Genomic DNA, 16,783 nt, shown 5'->3' on the forward strand with positions numbered 1-16,783 from the left:
ATAGCGAATTTAATATGGATAGTCGCATCATCGAAACGCTTAAATAGAAACGAACGTATAATCGAACGTGCACCATGGAAAAATCGAAAATATGCTAAATTTCAAGAAAATCAGTTAACTCTGTTTGGAATGGATAAGTACCGTAATGTTCACCGATTTGTGTGCGTCTTCAAATGAACAGAATATTGAGTGAAGCTGTCGGAAAATAATGTAAAAGGCGCGAGCCAGTGGAGCACGATAAATAGGTATGTATAGTATATTTCAAACTGTGATGAGCGAGATGCTTGCGGTTGCAACGACGGCTGAAAAGATTCTGGTAAGTCTTGGTCAGTCCATTAACCGTTTGGGGGCGGAGACACTCGACGGGCGAGCGTCGCTGTGGACGACAGGTATTGGAGCAAGCAGTAAAGAAAATATTCATGTCGCACGTTTGCGTTATAAAAACTAAAGCTTTATTCAAATAAGACTTCGTTGCTAAAAGTCTCTAATTTCATTGAGAGGCAACTAGACTTCTTAGGCTAGTATCCCCATGCGTGTCTTATCGTTTAGGATGACAGACGTACGCAGCAGCAGCGCGAGAATTGGGCGGATATATGCCGACACGCTTCCGCAACGGTAAAAACGTTTGGGCGGCTATATGCCGACACTCGTCCGCAAAGGGTTAAAAATCTAAACGCGAAATAGCCCTCCGCCATTTACTAAAAAATAGTGGGATACTAGGCCCGCCAGTTAGAAAGAATCTATCGGGATTGAGACGGTGGGGATGGCTCGACAGTTTGACGCGAGAAACGGTGAGGCCGTTGACGATGGCAGCCCTTGTACCCCGTGTAAATTACGGGAGATGGACCTTCGAACCCTGTCGGCGGCCTACGCAAGCTTAGATTGCATCAAAAGTGCCATTCGGAATGGCACGGTCGCGCTTATTTTACCAGCAACTTTTCAGTCGTATTTGTTAGTCGCAAACACATCAATTTATCAAATAAATACTAAACAGACTTTGAAAAATGGCGAAGACCAAATCAACGCAGCCTAAACCAAAATATAAAGATGAAACGAGCGAGCGTATACGCGTCGTTTGAACCACTCCTTAAAAATTATTATTATTATAATACTTATTATAATAGAAATGTATTCATTTTTCACACTGCAACTTTTTCACGATGAAATTAGTAGATTCAATCGTATGTCTAACTTAGTCAACGAATTATAGCAATAGCTCAGAAATAACTAACATTCACGTAAACGAATGACGGATTCCTTACTAAATAATTTTATAATGTCATAAATTTTAATGATTTTATTAAAATAAAATACAGTTATTTCCGTCAATTGTCTAATCAGTTACTTGTCTAAAGGAACATTTGATTATTCGGTCCTTTTTGTCAATCGGCTATTTGGCTATTTGGTTACTTTTCAATCGATCATTTATTTAATTTGTCAATTAGCTAACCAGTCATATGTCTAATCTATTATTCAATTATCTGGCCATTATGCCAGTTAACCAGTCAATAGATCATTTGTATATTAAGTCATTTCTCTAGTCGGTCAATTGTTTAATCAGTCATATGTCTAATCTATCATTCGATTATCCGGCCATTTTGTCAGTTAATCAGTCAATAGATCATTTATCTATTTAGATATTTGACTAGTCGGTCAGTTGTTTAATCGGTCATTTGTCTAGTTGATTATCTGGTTAATCGGGCAATTAACTAATCTGTCATTTGCCTACTCGGTCATTTATCTAATCGATCATTCATTTAATCCATTATTTGCCTACTCGGTCATTTATCTAATCAATCATTTGTCTATTCGGTCATTTGTTTAATCGATTATTTGATCTTAATCATAGGGTTGGGATACCGGATCCCATGATTATTTACGATTGTTTATAGCTGATAATTTTGAGGCGGAGAGGCAACGTTCCGGTTTTCGTTCACAAGATTCCTTCCTATACAAGGATTATAACGTAGCTGCTTCCTGTCATCAAGTAGTAAGTCAATATTCAAAGAAATTATTTCTCGTATTACGTAGAAATTGTCGAGCCTTTCACGAGTATGTACTGTGTTGCGAGTACAGTGAGTACACGAGTTGCGAAATGATTACGCGTTGATTTAGTTAATTATTTGAGCAGAAATTACAATTAGCGTTCCAGACAGTCGCGATTTTTCTTAAAATTTTCGATCACAGTATCTTTAAACAATAGCGTTGCCAATTAATCGCGTTTCGACTTGCCAGTTTTAGATTTTTGACTTAATATTTTTAAATTTTTGAAATGCAAGTTTGATGCTTTCCGAATTTAAAGTAATCATTTCAGGCACCTATGCCGAAGCTGCAACTATGGTCAGGCCTCGCCGCTCCAACGAATAGCTCGGATAACCACATCGCGATTTTATTAGCGTTGCGAAATAATCGCTTTGTATTAACTGCATTCGTCTTGCAGAGCCCATGCTGCAACAGCAACGATCCACAGTGTGGCATTCGCAATTTTCCTTAGAGTCGCGAGTTCAAGTAACAACGGTTAAGTTAGCATAGCATTCTAAACGTGTTTTTGTGAACGAAGTAGTCGGAGGTTAAGTCTAGAAGATTTAACGTGCAGCACCATCCCAAAGGTTTATCCACACGGCCCCTATGGGCGCGGGATTGGGATACGCCCAATCAGTGCGTTCCTGCATATGTAAGAACTACCGGTACGCTCCCAAGGCTGCAGGGCCTGAGAGCAGACAACCGGTGGTGCCGAGTGATTTTCCACACTCTACCGTCTCTGCAGGACGGTGCTCGGGCTGATAAGCGCATCTCACCCGTCGAGACCCCAAAAGGAGCCTCTGACCAGTAGTTCAGTTACATTGCACGGGAGTTTAATAAATCAACATCGGTATTAGCGATGCACTGTTCGCGTTGACATTGAGATATTTAACTATAAATTGTATAGGCTAGCGTCGCGAAAAGAAAGTCCGCATTCTTTTACCCCGTTCGTTTCTATTTCCTCTCTGAAGATAAAATATTATTGTAATTCTCCTATTCGGCGTTCATATTTGTACGAAGCACTGGAAGATCGATATTGCAGGAAGCGCGAATATTTTACTTTTTTATTTGGGCTTTGCTTTTGGGAGGGACCGAACAGGTGGTGCATATGCCCACCGGATCACTGCCTAGAATAGAAACTCATTGTTGCGTTCCGAGATCTACAAGAAAACAAAGCAGTTGGCGCAACAGCGCGATGCACGTCATTTTGTCCAAATTTTCACAGCGTGAAACTTTTTCAACGTTCCAACAATGGAACTGTGTATCCTTGATCATACGAGGGTACTGACATAAAAAAAAGGCCCATTAAGTTGCATTACATGTGTCAGTTCGCACGATAATACCGTGTCAACCGTTGCATTAGCAACTAATGCAGTGGATGGCATGGATGTCGGAGTGCCTTGCAAGTCACTGTAGCAACTTTTGAATGCAGAGTGTTTATCTTTGTCAATCGATGGCACGTGAACATCAAATGCTGGATACGTAACAATGCGTTTTACCGGCACGTGGTTCGATCGCGTCAGTAGTAATTGTTGCGATAATGTTACGAGACGTAATTTATATCTTGTCGTTTCAGAAAAAAGGACAAGGCAACGAAGTGGGGGAACGAAGTGTTCGCTGCGACTTGTAAAATTGATTTTCCGTTGCCCGCATTTCCGATAATAGAATAACAGTGAAATTATTGAATGAAATGAGAATGAAATTACAATTGTAAAAGTATGCAGAGAGGATATCCCACTGTAAATTGAACGAGTTCTCGCGTTTTCATTTAATGTCGCGTAGATTAAAATGAAAGCGCATCGGAGTTTTTCATTTACAATGAAATAAATTAGCGTCGCTCTAAAAAATACACTTTTCGTGTTTCTTTTTGGGCAGTACAGTCTATTTCTTAAAATAGTATTACGCAAGTATGGTCCACTCCCGCGTTTCTCTGAAATACATATTGAGTGGACAACCATCTATCTAATGTATCTTCTTTTTTATTTTTCTCAGGTATCATCTGAAGTTTAACCACCCGCCGTAACATTTTCTTTGCAATCATAACGACTAGAATTTTTCTGATCGCAATAATGTCTTACAAGAGAAAGTAACTATATATTTACTGTGTATTTACATCTACTTTGATATTTAAATATCGGCGAGAAGAAAATAGATATTAATTCTGACTGAAAAGAATGGAACATCATTCGTACCTAATAGCTTATTATTAAAAACTTTCATCACGAGTCTGCCTCGTCGAAGTACTGTCAAAGGGTTAACACTAAATCTCCTATCGCCGGTCGAGATTTTATGAAAAATGGTTAAATGTATTCCTTAATTTAAGTACACGTTATACTAAAAATTGTGAAAAGTCTAAATAAGTTCAATCGTATCGTTTTCACACGGCAATACACATTTGTCAATTTTAATGTTTGACATATTTAATGTTAAGCTTATATAAGTGTATATTTATGTCGCACTGGGTATGGCTTTAGCTTCGATTTTTTTGATCGAGCATGTTATAAAAGTACAGTTTGGTAGAGTGCACGTGTATTGTATTTTTTTTTGAAATTTCATGTTCGTGTTCGTGATTAGTGGTGGTATACCCTTGGTAGAATTATTATCCCATGGGGTGTAGTTGGTTTTTAGGTTTTCATCGAGGGATACCATTGTATGAAGACGTGTCATCTGCCGATAGATTCACTTTTGTCCCGCATTGCAATGAATTTTCACCAATTATTTCACAGCTGATAAATAAAAATGGACAACTTGGTAATAAAAATTGTTGCGGCTCATTTGTTTAGTTACCAAAACGAAGCGTAAGTCTCGAATAATCGTGTCTCCTCTTTACAAATTATCCATTTTTTCATAGAGTTAACTGTAATTCGTTGACACGTGTTTAGTTATTAAGGCTTTGGTTCATAAGATGTTAGTTACTAAGAGATTATTTATTAAGGCGTTGGTTATTAACCTTTAACGGTAGTCAGTCATTTCTGACGCGACATTATGCATTAGGACTGAATATGTGACGTCCGATAAGAGTGAAGTCAAAGTTATAAGACAGGCAGCCATAACGAATTCTGTCTTCGTTCTGACTTCCTTTCGAATCTCCAATCATAGGAACCTCCGCGTGGTGAGACTCGGGCAATCGATATAATTTTCGATTTCCAATCAGCTGTAAATCGGATAAAACTTCGTCCGATCTACAACTAATTCGAAATCGATAATTACATGGAGCTAGTTGCCGTGAAGTGGTGCTGGGTTTTTTAATAGGATAATTTGGGGAAAATCAAGGAACTTTGTCTTTCATCCAATCGAGTCTTTGTTTTCCACAGCTGAAAGAACAGAATGAATTTCAAATATATTTCTGATTGTAATTGTAAGTGGGGGAAGGTGCCTGAAGAAAATCGATCGAGATGCAAATGAACCAATCCGAAATCATGGGTGGCGATATCATTTTCATTGCACCTCGAGAGACTTGGAGCCTCTATATCAGATTTTACTAGTTCAGTTAGTAGTGTTACTCGAGCAATCAGATTCGCAGCCGTTCAATGGGCCATCGAAGCTTTCGTCTATATCTCGAGATGTTCGGTGCGATTCAACAGATCGCCAAGAGCGATACTCGAATCAACTAGTTTCCCACGAAAATAGGCTCAAGATGGCCTTCGACCTTTCAACCCTTTGCACTCGAAGCCACTTTACGTTTAAATCCAAAATAGTTTTTCCGATTAACACTGTTCCCATTTTAAAAGACTTGATGCATTTTATTCGTGTGCTATTGAGTCTTGTAACTCGTAACATTGTTAAATAATTTAACAAGTTTGTGCATTTAAAAGGTTTAACTTTTATTCGCATCAAGGAATTTTATAAAACTTATGCTTGTTTCTCGATTGCAATTGCCCAGCATGAATTGTGTTAGGATTTATTTTGGAAGTGTTGGAAATCAATTATTTAAAAAATAAGATATCAAGTATTTCATAATTAATTTCGTGGAAACTTTTTACTTATAACTTGTTACTATTTAATACGTTAAAAATGCCAATACATAGTTCGATTTTAAATTGACTAATAAAAGAAATTGAGCAGCGACTGATTATGCAAGTGTAAGCCTAATTCCCATAGAAATAGGTGGCGAATATTAGGAAGAAAGAATTTCTTGTGCACATCGATGGATTATTACAATATTGTAAAACATTGTAAAAAAATGTAATAAATTTATTCTTTAAAGAAATTATTTTAAACAAATATAGGAAATAATTGCAATACATGTAGGGAGAATATTTGTCAGCTTTTATTTGCTAGATTATATTAAGCATTTACTTGTCCCTTTCTTAATTATTGCTTATTGGCGGACAGTTTTTGTTAAATTTTCGTTGATGCATGTTGTGAAACGTCTGTGCATAGATGAATTTGATTTTATTTAAAAACGCATTAAGAATATTTTAATTTCAAATATAACATATCACTGAGAAATCAAGCATGAATGTATGTAATTTAAATGCATCAATGCTTATTGTTTATATTTAGCAGATATTATGCTTGTAAAATTAACAAAAGAACTATACTTCGATTTTATTTGAAAAAGCATTAAAGACGTTTTAATTTCGAATATAAAATATTTTCAAGAAACCGAACACGAACGTATGCAATTTAAATGCATCAATGCCTGTTCTTTAAAATATATAACTATATTTTGATTTTATTCGAAAAAGAATGAAAAAAGTTTTAATTTCAAATATAACGTAGCTCTGAGAAGGCGCTGTCATAATTTATAATACTTGCTTTGATAAACAAGAATGGGAAACGTACACCCGTGGCAATGTGCAGCGTATGCAACTAGTATCCACCGAAAGTTCATCATCTAGCTGTGTTCACGTTCGACTAAATTCAAATGGGGCTCCCCCGCTTTGCGAATCAAATTCATACCAAATCAACCGCTGGCAATTTAAATTCGCTTTGGGGAAATTTCTGGTGCAATCAAAAGTTACCATAGAATAAATTGGAACTGTCTTAGAACGTCCTTCGTAAAATGAATGAGAGGAGAAAGAGAAATAATCCAAAAACACCATGGAACAAGTTTGAACTAACTTAGAACGATCATTGAAAAATGAATGAGAAGAAAAAGAGAAATAATTCATGAACACCATAGAAACAAATTAGAAGAGAAGAGAAAAGAAAAATAATCTGGAAACACCATGGAACAAATTGGAACTATTTTAGAACATTCTTCGAAAAATGTCTTACGAGGAGAATATAGAAAGCAATGAAAAAACATCTTGGAATAAGATCTACAATATTTTGTAATGTCTAATAAGAAGGTATGTATATATAATTTATTATTAAATAATAATTTAAAACTTGTTACGTTAACGAAGGATTTCTCTAATATCAAGAAACGATATGGTGTCTGATCAATTCCAGTTTTATATCACTTGCCAACATTGCATTGAAAAATATGAGATTGTTAACAAGTTACCCTATTTTTATATAGACCATATCATATCTACAGATAGTGTAAAAAAATGTCGGCATTCTATAAATGGTGGAACAACAAGTTACCGGACGAATGTGTGATAATTAAATTTTATGTACTGGAAATTATTTCTCAATTTGTATTTAGAGCGTGCGTGATCCGGCTCGAAGGATCACTGTTTAGAGCGAAGGTTGATTCGTCGCTGGTTCGATGAACACGCTCTGATATTGAAAGTATTTTGCTTTATTTTAATAAACAATTAACACTTATTTAAGGCCGTCACAATGGCCGTACAGAGGTTCTGAGAGTCTGGCGAGTCCCTGCTACTCTTCGTTTCTGAGCGCCGTCGGGTATCTCTTTGGTTTCTATCGTGTTTCGTTATTGTACTTGTGTTTTGACTCTTGATTGTCTCTGGGTAGACTCTGATGTCTTCGTAGCTGTTTGCGTTCCACGAAAACTCTTATCCCTACTTTTTCCTACGAGGCAAACACCTATCAGCCAATACGAAATTAGTTGCAAAAGGCCAGGTACCGCCCTTCGGAATGTTGTTTCCGAAGGTCGATGCCTTGGGTTTCCCCCAAATTGGCTGGCTGCACAGTGTCGCTTGGCGTACATTAGTTTTCACGGTGCACGGGGATTATGATACGCCAAATGGCTATTGAGCACCAGAAGAAAGTCCAAGGGTTCGATGTCTCGTCTCGGGCTTGGCGTCTTTCTCCTGGTTTATGATGCCAGATGCTTAAAATACGTAAATTTCCAAAAAGGCTCTGCAGCTCAAAAATAGCCAGGAAGTCACGTACGCATCATAAACGCAATCGTTATAGAATCCTTAACAATTTGTCTCAAACGTTTTCAAATAAATTGTGGAAATTGAACGTTACGACACCCACGCGTTAACTAAAAATAAAAATGTCTGCGGATTAAACTGTGTTGATGAATTTCCGTGATTCTATTCGAAATAAATAAAAGTACCTATTTTGAAACGCCACGCAATTGTGACCCCAACTGGGAACAGTAGCACAAATAATACAATACAGTGTACGAGAGCGAATGTAAAAATTCTTTTCATACTTTTTAACATTGTTCTTTATAAATTCACTCAAACAAATTTACTCTATGTAACAATGACTTGTAAAATAAATGTTTGTTCAAGTGCTGATCTTTCATATTGTTACTTCGATTTTTTAGTTGTTCGGATTTATGGATCGGTTGGCTTTGTCTTTTATATTCAAAAATTTTATTTTGGAACGAACATTTTAGAAATTACTGCTATGATTTAATAAATAATAATTTTTAACGTATAAGGTATAAAATATTAAATGTGTAAAATAACGTATAATATTATGTATAATAATGTATAAAGTTATCCGTTTCTTCTAAATCGCATCAAAATTTGATTCTTCATTCACTAAAGTCGAGGAATAAAAGTAAATAAAGTTATACAAGAAATAAAAATAGTTTCGTCTTATCAGAGAAAATGGTAACAATTTACCGACCAGTAATTCGTCCATAAACATTTCTTTTATTACAGTAATTGAATCTACTAACATTTTCATATTTTCACTGGCATTCAAAGATATTTATTTTATTATCGTTACGACGGAAGCTGTCGATTGTGAAGATCGAGAGAAGTTGGCCGTCGGATCGATATGGCGGTTTCCGGCCAACGAAGTTGTTTAATGAGAAGCGAGACGAGAGACTCTCTCGAGCTGTCAAAGCGAGAGGACGTATACTCCCGGATTCAGATATATTGGTACTAGTGTTAATTGTTGTTGTTAATTGTGAATAAATAAAGATTATACGGGATACCGCGACGGACGTTGAGACCGCGCAACATTATTATTAAGTACTACATAATACTATTGTATACTAATAATAATATTGTCAATAATATATAGTAAATTATTGATCATAATGACAACCAATTCACAGTCTCTCTGTCTTGATAAAAAGCCGATTAATAGACTACCGCTTGTTAAATTGCTATTTTACTTTCATACAAAATTTAACTTAAATAAGTCGAAGAAATGCTAATCAACACAGTCGTGAAAGAGATCATAGTGCAAGAGTTAAAAAAAATATTAATATATTTCTTGTTCCAATTAAATAAATACTTCAAAGTTCATTACATCATCTAGAAACATCGATCCATCAATCAGTACCATAAACATACAGCAACAAGATTTTCAAATCCAAATAAAATCGATAAAAATCTTATACCACGTGAAAACCATTACTTCAATAAATATTTCGTGGCTGACCTCTGTAGCGCGTAAAGCAGGCGTACGAAGCATGACGAGGATACAATCATGCTCGGAAGCGCCGTACTCGGAAGGGAATCGACGTGGCCCAATAGCTATTGCGACGTTATTGTATTATCGGCAGTGTCTACACTTCTGCGAGCTAGAGACGAATGGAATTGTCGGGAAAAGTCGACAGATCCATTTATCCAATTATTCCCGTTTAGATTCGATCGCCTTCACACTCGAGACACTGTCCAGGAAATTCAGGGGCACGCCGCTTCGAACAGGCGATAATAAAATTGAAATTGCGTCCTGCCAATCGATATCCAACGACGCCGACGATGACGAAGACTACGATGAAGACGAAGACAAAGACGACAAAGACGAAATGGAAAACAGCAAAAACGAAGACGAAGTCAAAGGCGACAAAGACGAAAATGACAAAGACGACGAAAACAAAGTGGAAGACAACAAAGACGAAGACAACAAAAGCGAAGTTGAAGAAGACAAAGGTGAAGACGACAAAGACAACGAAGTACGAAGGCGACGATGACGAAGGCAAAAATGAAGATGAAGACTGTGAAAACGACAAAGGCGAAGACGACGAAGACGAAAAAGGTGAAGAAGATAAAGACAACAGAGACAGCAAATACGAAGAGGACGTAGGCAACGAATACAAAAAAGATAACAAAGACGAAGGCAACAATTACAACAAATACAACAAAGATAACAAAGACGAAGGCAACAATTACAACAAATACAACAAAGACGAAGACAACAAATACAACAAGGACAAAGAATAAGAAGACGACGACGAAGACGACGTTGCGAAGCATTTTCAGCTGATGTACCTTCGGTCATTTCGCAGCAGCAGATATTATAACGTCGGTCGTTTACACGGCCGGTTACCAAGCAGCAAAACTATCGGAATAAACGCGCGGATCTCGCTCGCCGCGGGTTCAAAACTCGCGAAACTTTCTTACCATGGCCGATCGAGGCGGAAACATTGCCCCGCAGCTTTCGTTTCACGCATTGTTTACGGCGTATAATAGCCTTCGCGAGGCATTAATGATCGCCGGTTGCGCGCGAAGACTGCCGCAGAAAATTGATGCCGTTTTTAACATAATAGCCTCAACGTTCCTCTAATGCGAGTCATGGTATTTAACTCTTTCGTTAGGGCAGTCAGCGCCGCTGGAGTGACGCCATGAGCGGGACCTTTATAGTTTTCTATTACATTATATTGTATTATTGTATAATGATATTATATGATACTGTATTGTACTCTATTCTATTCTATTTTATAGTATTTCATTGAATTGTATTCTATTCTATTTTATAGTATTTCATTGAATTGTTTTCTATTCTATTTTATAGTATTTCATTGAATTGTTTTCTATTCTATTTTATAGTATTTTATTGAATTCTATTCTATTCTATTTTATTCTATTTTAGAGTATTTCTTTGAATTGTATTCTATTTTATCCTATTTTATAATATTTCATTAAATAGTATTCCATTTTATTCTATTATATTACGTATATTATATTTATACAGTATTACATGTCGAGCATAGTCACCAGCCGTAACGAAAGGTTTAAAAAAAAATGTAAATGTTAGCATTAAAAAATGGAAAACTTCTTGTGAGCAGTGTAGAATTCATTATTCCACTTGAGCCACGTATTCTTTTTCTTCGAATCGATAAATAAAATAAAGTTTTGGGTTTGCCGCTGGTGAGCATCACATATTAACAATTGATCCATTTAAAGCAAAATTGGTGGAAATCAACTTTTGTCTAGTTTTATTTCATATTATCGAATCATATCTGATTTAATAGTTTATTTGGTTTTTTCATATTATCATATTTTATAGAACTTGTTGCGACGGCAACACCGAAGGTCGAAAGTGCCTAGCCATCCCTTTAGTCATTAACCTTTTCGGTACGAGTGCCGGATATATCCGGCGTCTGCGCGACGACCTCTCTGGACGACGCACGTGCGATGACCGGTATAAATAACAGAATTTTATATAAATAAATCTTAATATTTTATATAAGTACCTCTGAATATCTCTTAAGTTACAAGAAATCCTTTTGTTAAAAAATGTCGTTTTATTAAGCACAGTTTTTCTTTAACGCTTAGGAAATATTTTCTTATAAAGGAGGACTCGTCATGTGCGGCGGCAATTTTCGGCGCGGGGCCTCGTACAGAGAGAGTGTCATGGCGGACAGAGTGCTCGTACCGAAAGGGTTAAGCCATAGACATGCGAATCGACCGACAATAGATAAAAAATCCGACGAACGAGGACTAACGAAATCACTTTACGATTACCGTACTTAACGAAACTCAACTCGACGAACGGACAACACGTGCAACAGACCTACAGTACCGTTGCTCGGACAACCATTCATCAATTTTACTGTAACAAAGAAAACGACACAAACCAGAACTTTCTACGAAATTTCCCACTCCTCATTCCAAGTTCTTGCGACACACCCACCTCCAATCAAAAACGCTTCATTTCCTCCACCAATCAATGGAAAACCGAGGTGGCAACAGACAGAACACGACGACCAGAAAGACAGATCACAGCAAACATTCATACATAACGCATTCATACTAAGAACACAGTAATCATTCAAACATAACGCATTCAAACTAAAATCAAATCGAACATTCATACATCACGTATTCATACTAAGATCAAACGTAACAGTCAATCATAACGCGTCCAAACATATCCAGAAATCGTAAATATTATACTTGTACAGTGTTGTAAATAAAGTGTAGATAGAAGCAACCAAGCGTCTTTATCACTACGGCACTGTACCAAACGCGTACACACAATCCGGCCTTACAAACCGGATCAACAACAACAAACCGCGTATACAACAGAACTTTTAACTCTTTCTTCATCGTGCAAAATTAAGCTTTGTTGACTTGCGTCGTGTTTGTTTTCACAAGCTCAATTGTGTAATATCATTTTTATTAACAACGACGTAATTATATTCAACGACGTCAATCGTACGTGCGTCGATACTTGTACGTGCCATCATTTTATCGATGAAACAAAAGTATTTGTTCTATCGTTTAGCTGTTGGTTTTTTAATTAAAGATGAAGAATTAATGCCACAGTTAGTACGTGAAATACTATAACTATTTTTTATTCTATTCTATTATATTATATTGCATTGTATTCCCTTTTATCCTATTTTAGTGTATCCTATTGCATTGTGTTCTATTCTTTTAAATTATGTATAGTGCATTATATGTCGATTATAGTCGGAACACGTACATATAGCAAGTCGTGCGGCTGCCGACTATGGCCTTCACCCACGCACACAGCAAGTCGCGTCAACGTCGACTATAGTTCGACACGCGTAACGAAAGAGTTAAATTATTTCGCTTTATTTCGTCTTTGTCTTTCCGTTGTTTCTCTTTTAAATCGCGACGTTTATACTCTGTTTTCATTGGAATTGTCGGAAATCTATGTTTCTTAATTGAATCGCAGTCGAATTACTGTCACACTTACCGAGACTAATAGAGCCGCGGCACGTCGGGAAAAGTGTCTGGAGTCATCGTTCCATCTGGCTTCGAAAATAGATCTGGAACACGAATGGCCGTCATGTTACATGGCATTCATATAATTGACGTCGAAAAATGGAAATTTCAATTTCGATGGAATTCGCGACAATGTACCTTTGTCGAGCTTTTTTTAGACATGCTGGTAGATTATGTGCAAAGAAAGTGGTGCAGTTTTTAGTAAAAATGAAATACTGATCTCATCAGATATGTATTAATTAGTAATAAGAAATGCTGCCAGGAATACTCAAACTTTCAATATATCATTATAAATACTATCAGTTTATATTACAAAGCATTATTAGAAATATATATATATATATCAATTATATATCAATAAATTATTAACAATATCTATATCATCAAAACGAACGATTTCTTCTAAAATATAACTGCTCCGTTAACTTTAGCAATCGACAACAAAAACTTGAAATAAATAATTCACTGACCTAAACCCTCTAGCATCCGAAACGTAAAAAAAACTATTATTCTCATAAAAATGACAAGGTCTTTTCAACATATAGAACGACTGACGAAAACATCGTCTCAAAGATCTTTCTGACGATAGAAGACATCTCTCATAAAAAAGCCATCAGGATCGGCATGTGTGACTCGAATACGTTCCCTTGTAAAACGGGAGCGGAACGTCGTGGATGACGTCGCGTAAATTTTCGCGAGATACGACTCGAGCTAAGGAACTGTTACTTCTTATTTCGAAATTTATTGCCGAAAGGTACGTGTCGCGTTTCCAAACTGTTCTACGACCGCGCGCTTAAACGCTTACCTCTTGATTGAATGCCAGGAGCGACAGAGGTCGTAAAGAAGGTTTAGAGGCAAAACAGTAATGCCGGTTTCCTTGGCTAACATCGACAGCGCCCCGAGGCATACGCTGCTCCACACGTAAGCCGTCTGTTGCCTGGAACCGAAGCAAATCCGAAAGATTTAATTTAATGCACAGCACCGGGGACCCCGGGTCATTGTCGCCGGAATCTCGAGTTTACACTGTTTTCTAGCCGCCGCCGCCGCTAAATCCTCCCAACCGGCGGAAAAGGTCGACGGTACTCTTAACCCTTTAACGCGCTGATACCGCTCTGGTCTGATTACGGCTCGCATTCAGGTAAACGTTATTGTGATTTCGTTCTTTGAAAGAGAACGAAGAGGACGTTACAGGTACAGTGACTTCCATTTTAACCCTTTCACTGTGGCGTACTATGTCTAATATATTTGTTGAATAACATTATAAAGATAATTGTAAGAAAAGAAATTCAATATTTGTAATCAACACCTTGCAGTTCAACTTTCTTTAGATGGATTGGAAGACTATGATTGAAATTATAGATATACAATTATTCAATTTATATTTATATAAATCATAGACTATGATTGGATATTTGTCGATTAGAAGAGAAAGGAATTTTATTTTTATTTTATTTTTATTGTGTGCTTACAACTAATCGAGTGTTTAACCCTTTGCACTTGCGTGACGACTCTGCGGCATCATTAAAATTGTTGTAGCGTGTTACAAAATTATGTGTTTATTGCAAAGCTTAAATTTGGAAAATTGTCGAAAATGTTACTATTATATGAGTTACAAAACTCAACTTTATATGCATAGAATAAATTTTGTTATATAAAACAGAAGTACTGGAAGCCAAAAAAATTATCTCATATTTGCAGTTGAAATAGCTTCGAGTGCAAAGGGTTAAATTAATTGAGAAGACTGTTTAATCAAGACATCGATTTTCCTTCTTGCATAATCTGATAGCGTAGAATATTAACCCTTTGCACTTGAGTAGCGACTCTGCAATACCATTAAAATTGTTATAACACGTTTCAAAATTGTTTCTATAGTAAGTGTAACTGTTATATGAGTCACGAGACTTTTACTTCATATGCGTAGAATAAATTTTATTATATAAAATGGAAATACTAGACGCTAGAAAAATTGTTTTAGATTTGCAGTCGAAATCGCTTCGAGTGCAAAGGGTTAAACATTAGTGTGAAGAGAATAAAATTTGATTCCTACGTAGAGGGACGGATGAATATTCATACCTAAGAACTTGTTTGCTAGAAATCTCCATTAAAAGTCTGATTTGTTAAACTATGGCAAGGAATTAATAACAAGTTTCATTTGCTTAATATCATGTTGAACGCAATGATAAGTCGATGCAATAGTGACGGTTTTATGCTCTTTACATTCTGTGGAATTATATATTTACGTATATTTATGTCTATTGTATGTGTTGGTAGATTTGTGTATAAACAGGGTGTTCAAAAAATGTTTAATAATCTAGATCTTTTAAGGTAGAGATAAGTTGATGCAACAACGATAGTGTTGCAAACTATAGAATGTAGAGGGTGTATAGTTATGTCTTTTATACAGGGTGTCCCGGAACTCGTAGTACAACCTGGCAGGGGGTGATTCTACATCAAAAAAGAATAAAATATTTTGTTATAAAATTTTTTCATCCGGAGTAAATACATAATCACTGTATGTAAACACTGTCCCGCACAGAGATAAGCAAAGCAGTGAAATGCACGACAAGCAAAGCAGTGAAATGCACGACAAGCAAATGGTATTAAATCGTTTACAAGTTGAACGAACTTTGAAGTCGATTATCACGAAAACGGAGCTCCAGATGAAAAGATTGTAGCGCCCAGTCGTGCGCACAAGAGAAAGTCTCTTCTACGTGCAAACAACGAACGTAATTTACGACTCTCGTTCGACGAAGCTATTTTTGAGTCGACATTTTCCAGATCTTTGCAACGCATGTTTATTAGAGTTTTTTCCGAATGTCCTCAATAGCAAACAGAGACCGTCGTAAATTAGGGGATTATCTGAAGGGCACTTAGGCCGGACGCGCATCGACTTTCGTGCACGTGGGCCCGGCACGGGTGGCCTGAAGAAAAGTCCCACGTTCGCACGGTAAAACGCATCCCCTCCGGTCACCTCGCCGTTCCGAAAACAAGCACGCCACGGGCGTAAGGAGTAGGCGGTGATACGGAAAAACGAACAGCACTGATTGGAAAATACCCAGCGCGCGGGTTAGCCAATCAGGGTTGTTTCGGAATTTTACCAGGGCAAGCGCGAAGTTATAGTTTTTAAGAACTTGACTTAGTTACGACGCGTCTTCAGATCAACGTCGCAAAAGCACACTCTCCGAGTCAGTAAGCCAGCGGAGAGCTATTGTACATTGTGTATATATCTTAGTAAAAACAGTTAAGCCTCACATCGCGTACGATTAATCAACCTATCTACCCACAAGATTTTATACCAAAATATTTTCTTCTCTTTTATTTAGAATTACCCCCTGCCCGGTTGTACCACGAATTCCGGGACACCCTGTATATTGGTAGACTTGTGAAAAGATGTATATACAGGATCTAAAAAATGTCTAAGAACCTGGTAATGGAAGATACCTGAGGTCATTTGGAGCAACTTTTTCCTTTAGGAAATTTTTCTGAGAGCTATTGTTAACAAGCTATTT

The 16,783-nt window shown here is 36.9% G+C and overlaps 1 protein-coding gene across 1 annotated transcript in view; it reads right to left on the minus strand.

The window, feature by feature from the left end:
- The window catches only part of LOC144470031 (protein O-mannosyl-transferase TMTC1-like), a 489,418-nt gene that overhangs the window by 151,960 nt on the left and 320,675 nt on the right, over positions 1 to 16,783 (minus strand). Inside the window, exons 4-5 of the mRNA XM_078180811.1 lie at positions 14,080 to 14,211; positions 13,246 to 13,318 (exon numbers count right to left, since the gene is read on the minus strand). Coding sequence (XP_078036937.1) covers positions 13,246 to 13,318; positions 14,080 to 14,211 — 205 coding nt within the window. The remainder of the gene's footprint in view (positions 1 to 13,245; positions 13,319 to 14,079; positions 14,212 to 16,783) is intronic.

The sequence above is a fragment of the Augochlora pura genome, chromosome 5 (genome assembly GCF_028453695.1).
Source record: "Augochlora pura isolate Apur16 chromosome 5, APUR_v2.2.1, whole genome shotgun sequence".
NCBI lineage: Eukaryota > Metazoa > Arthropoda > Insecta > Hymenoptera > Halictidae > Augochlora > Augochlora pura.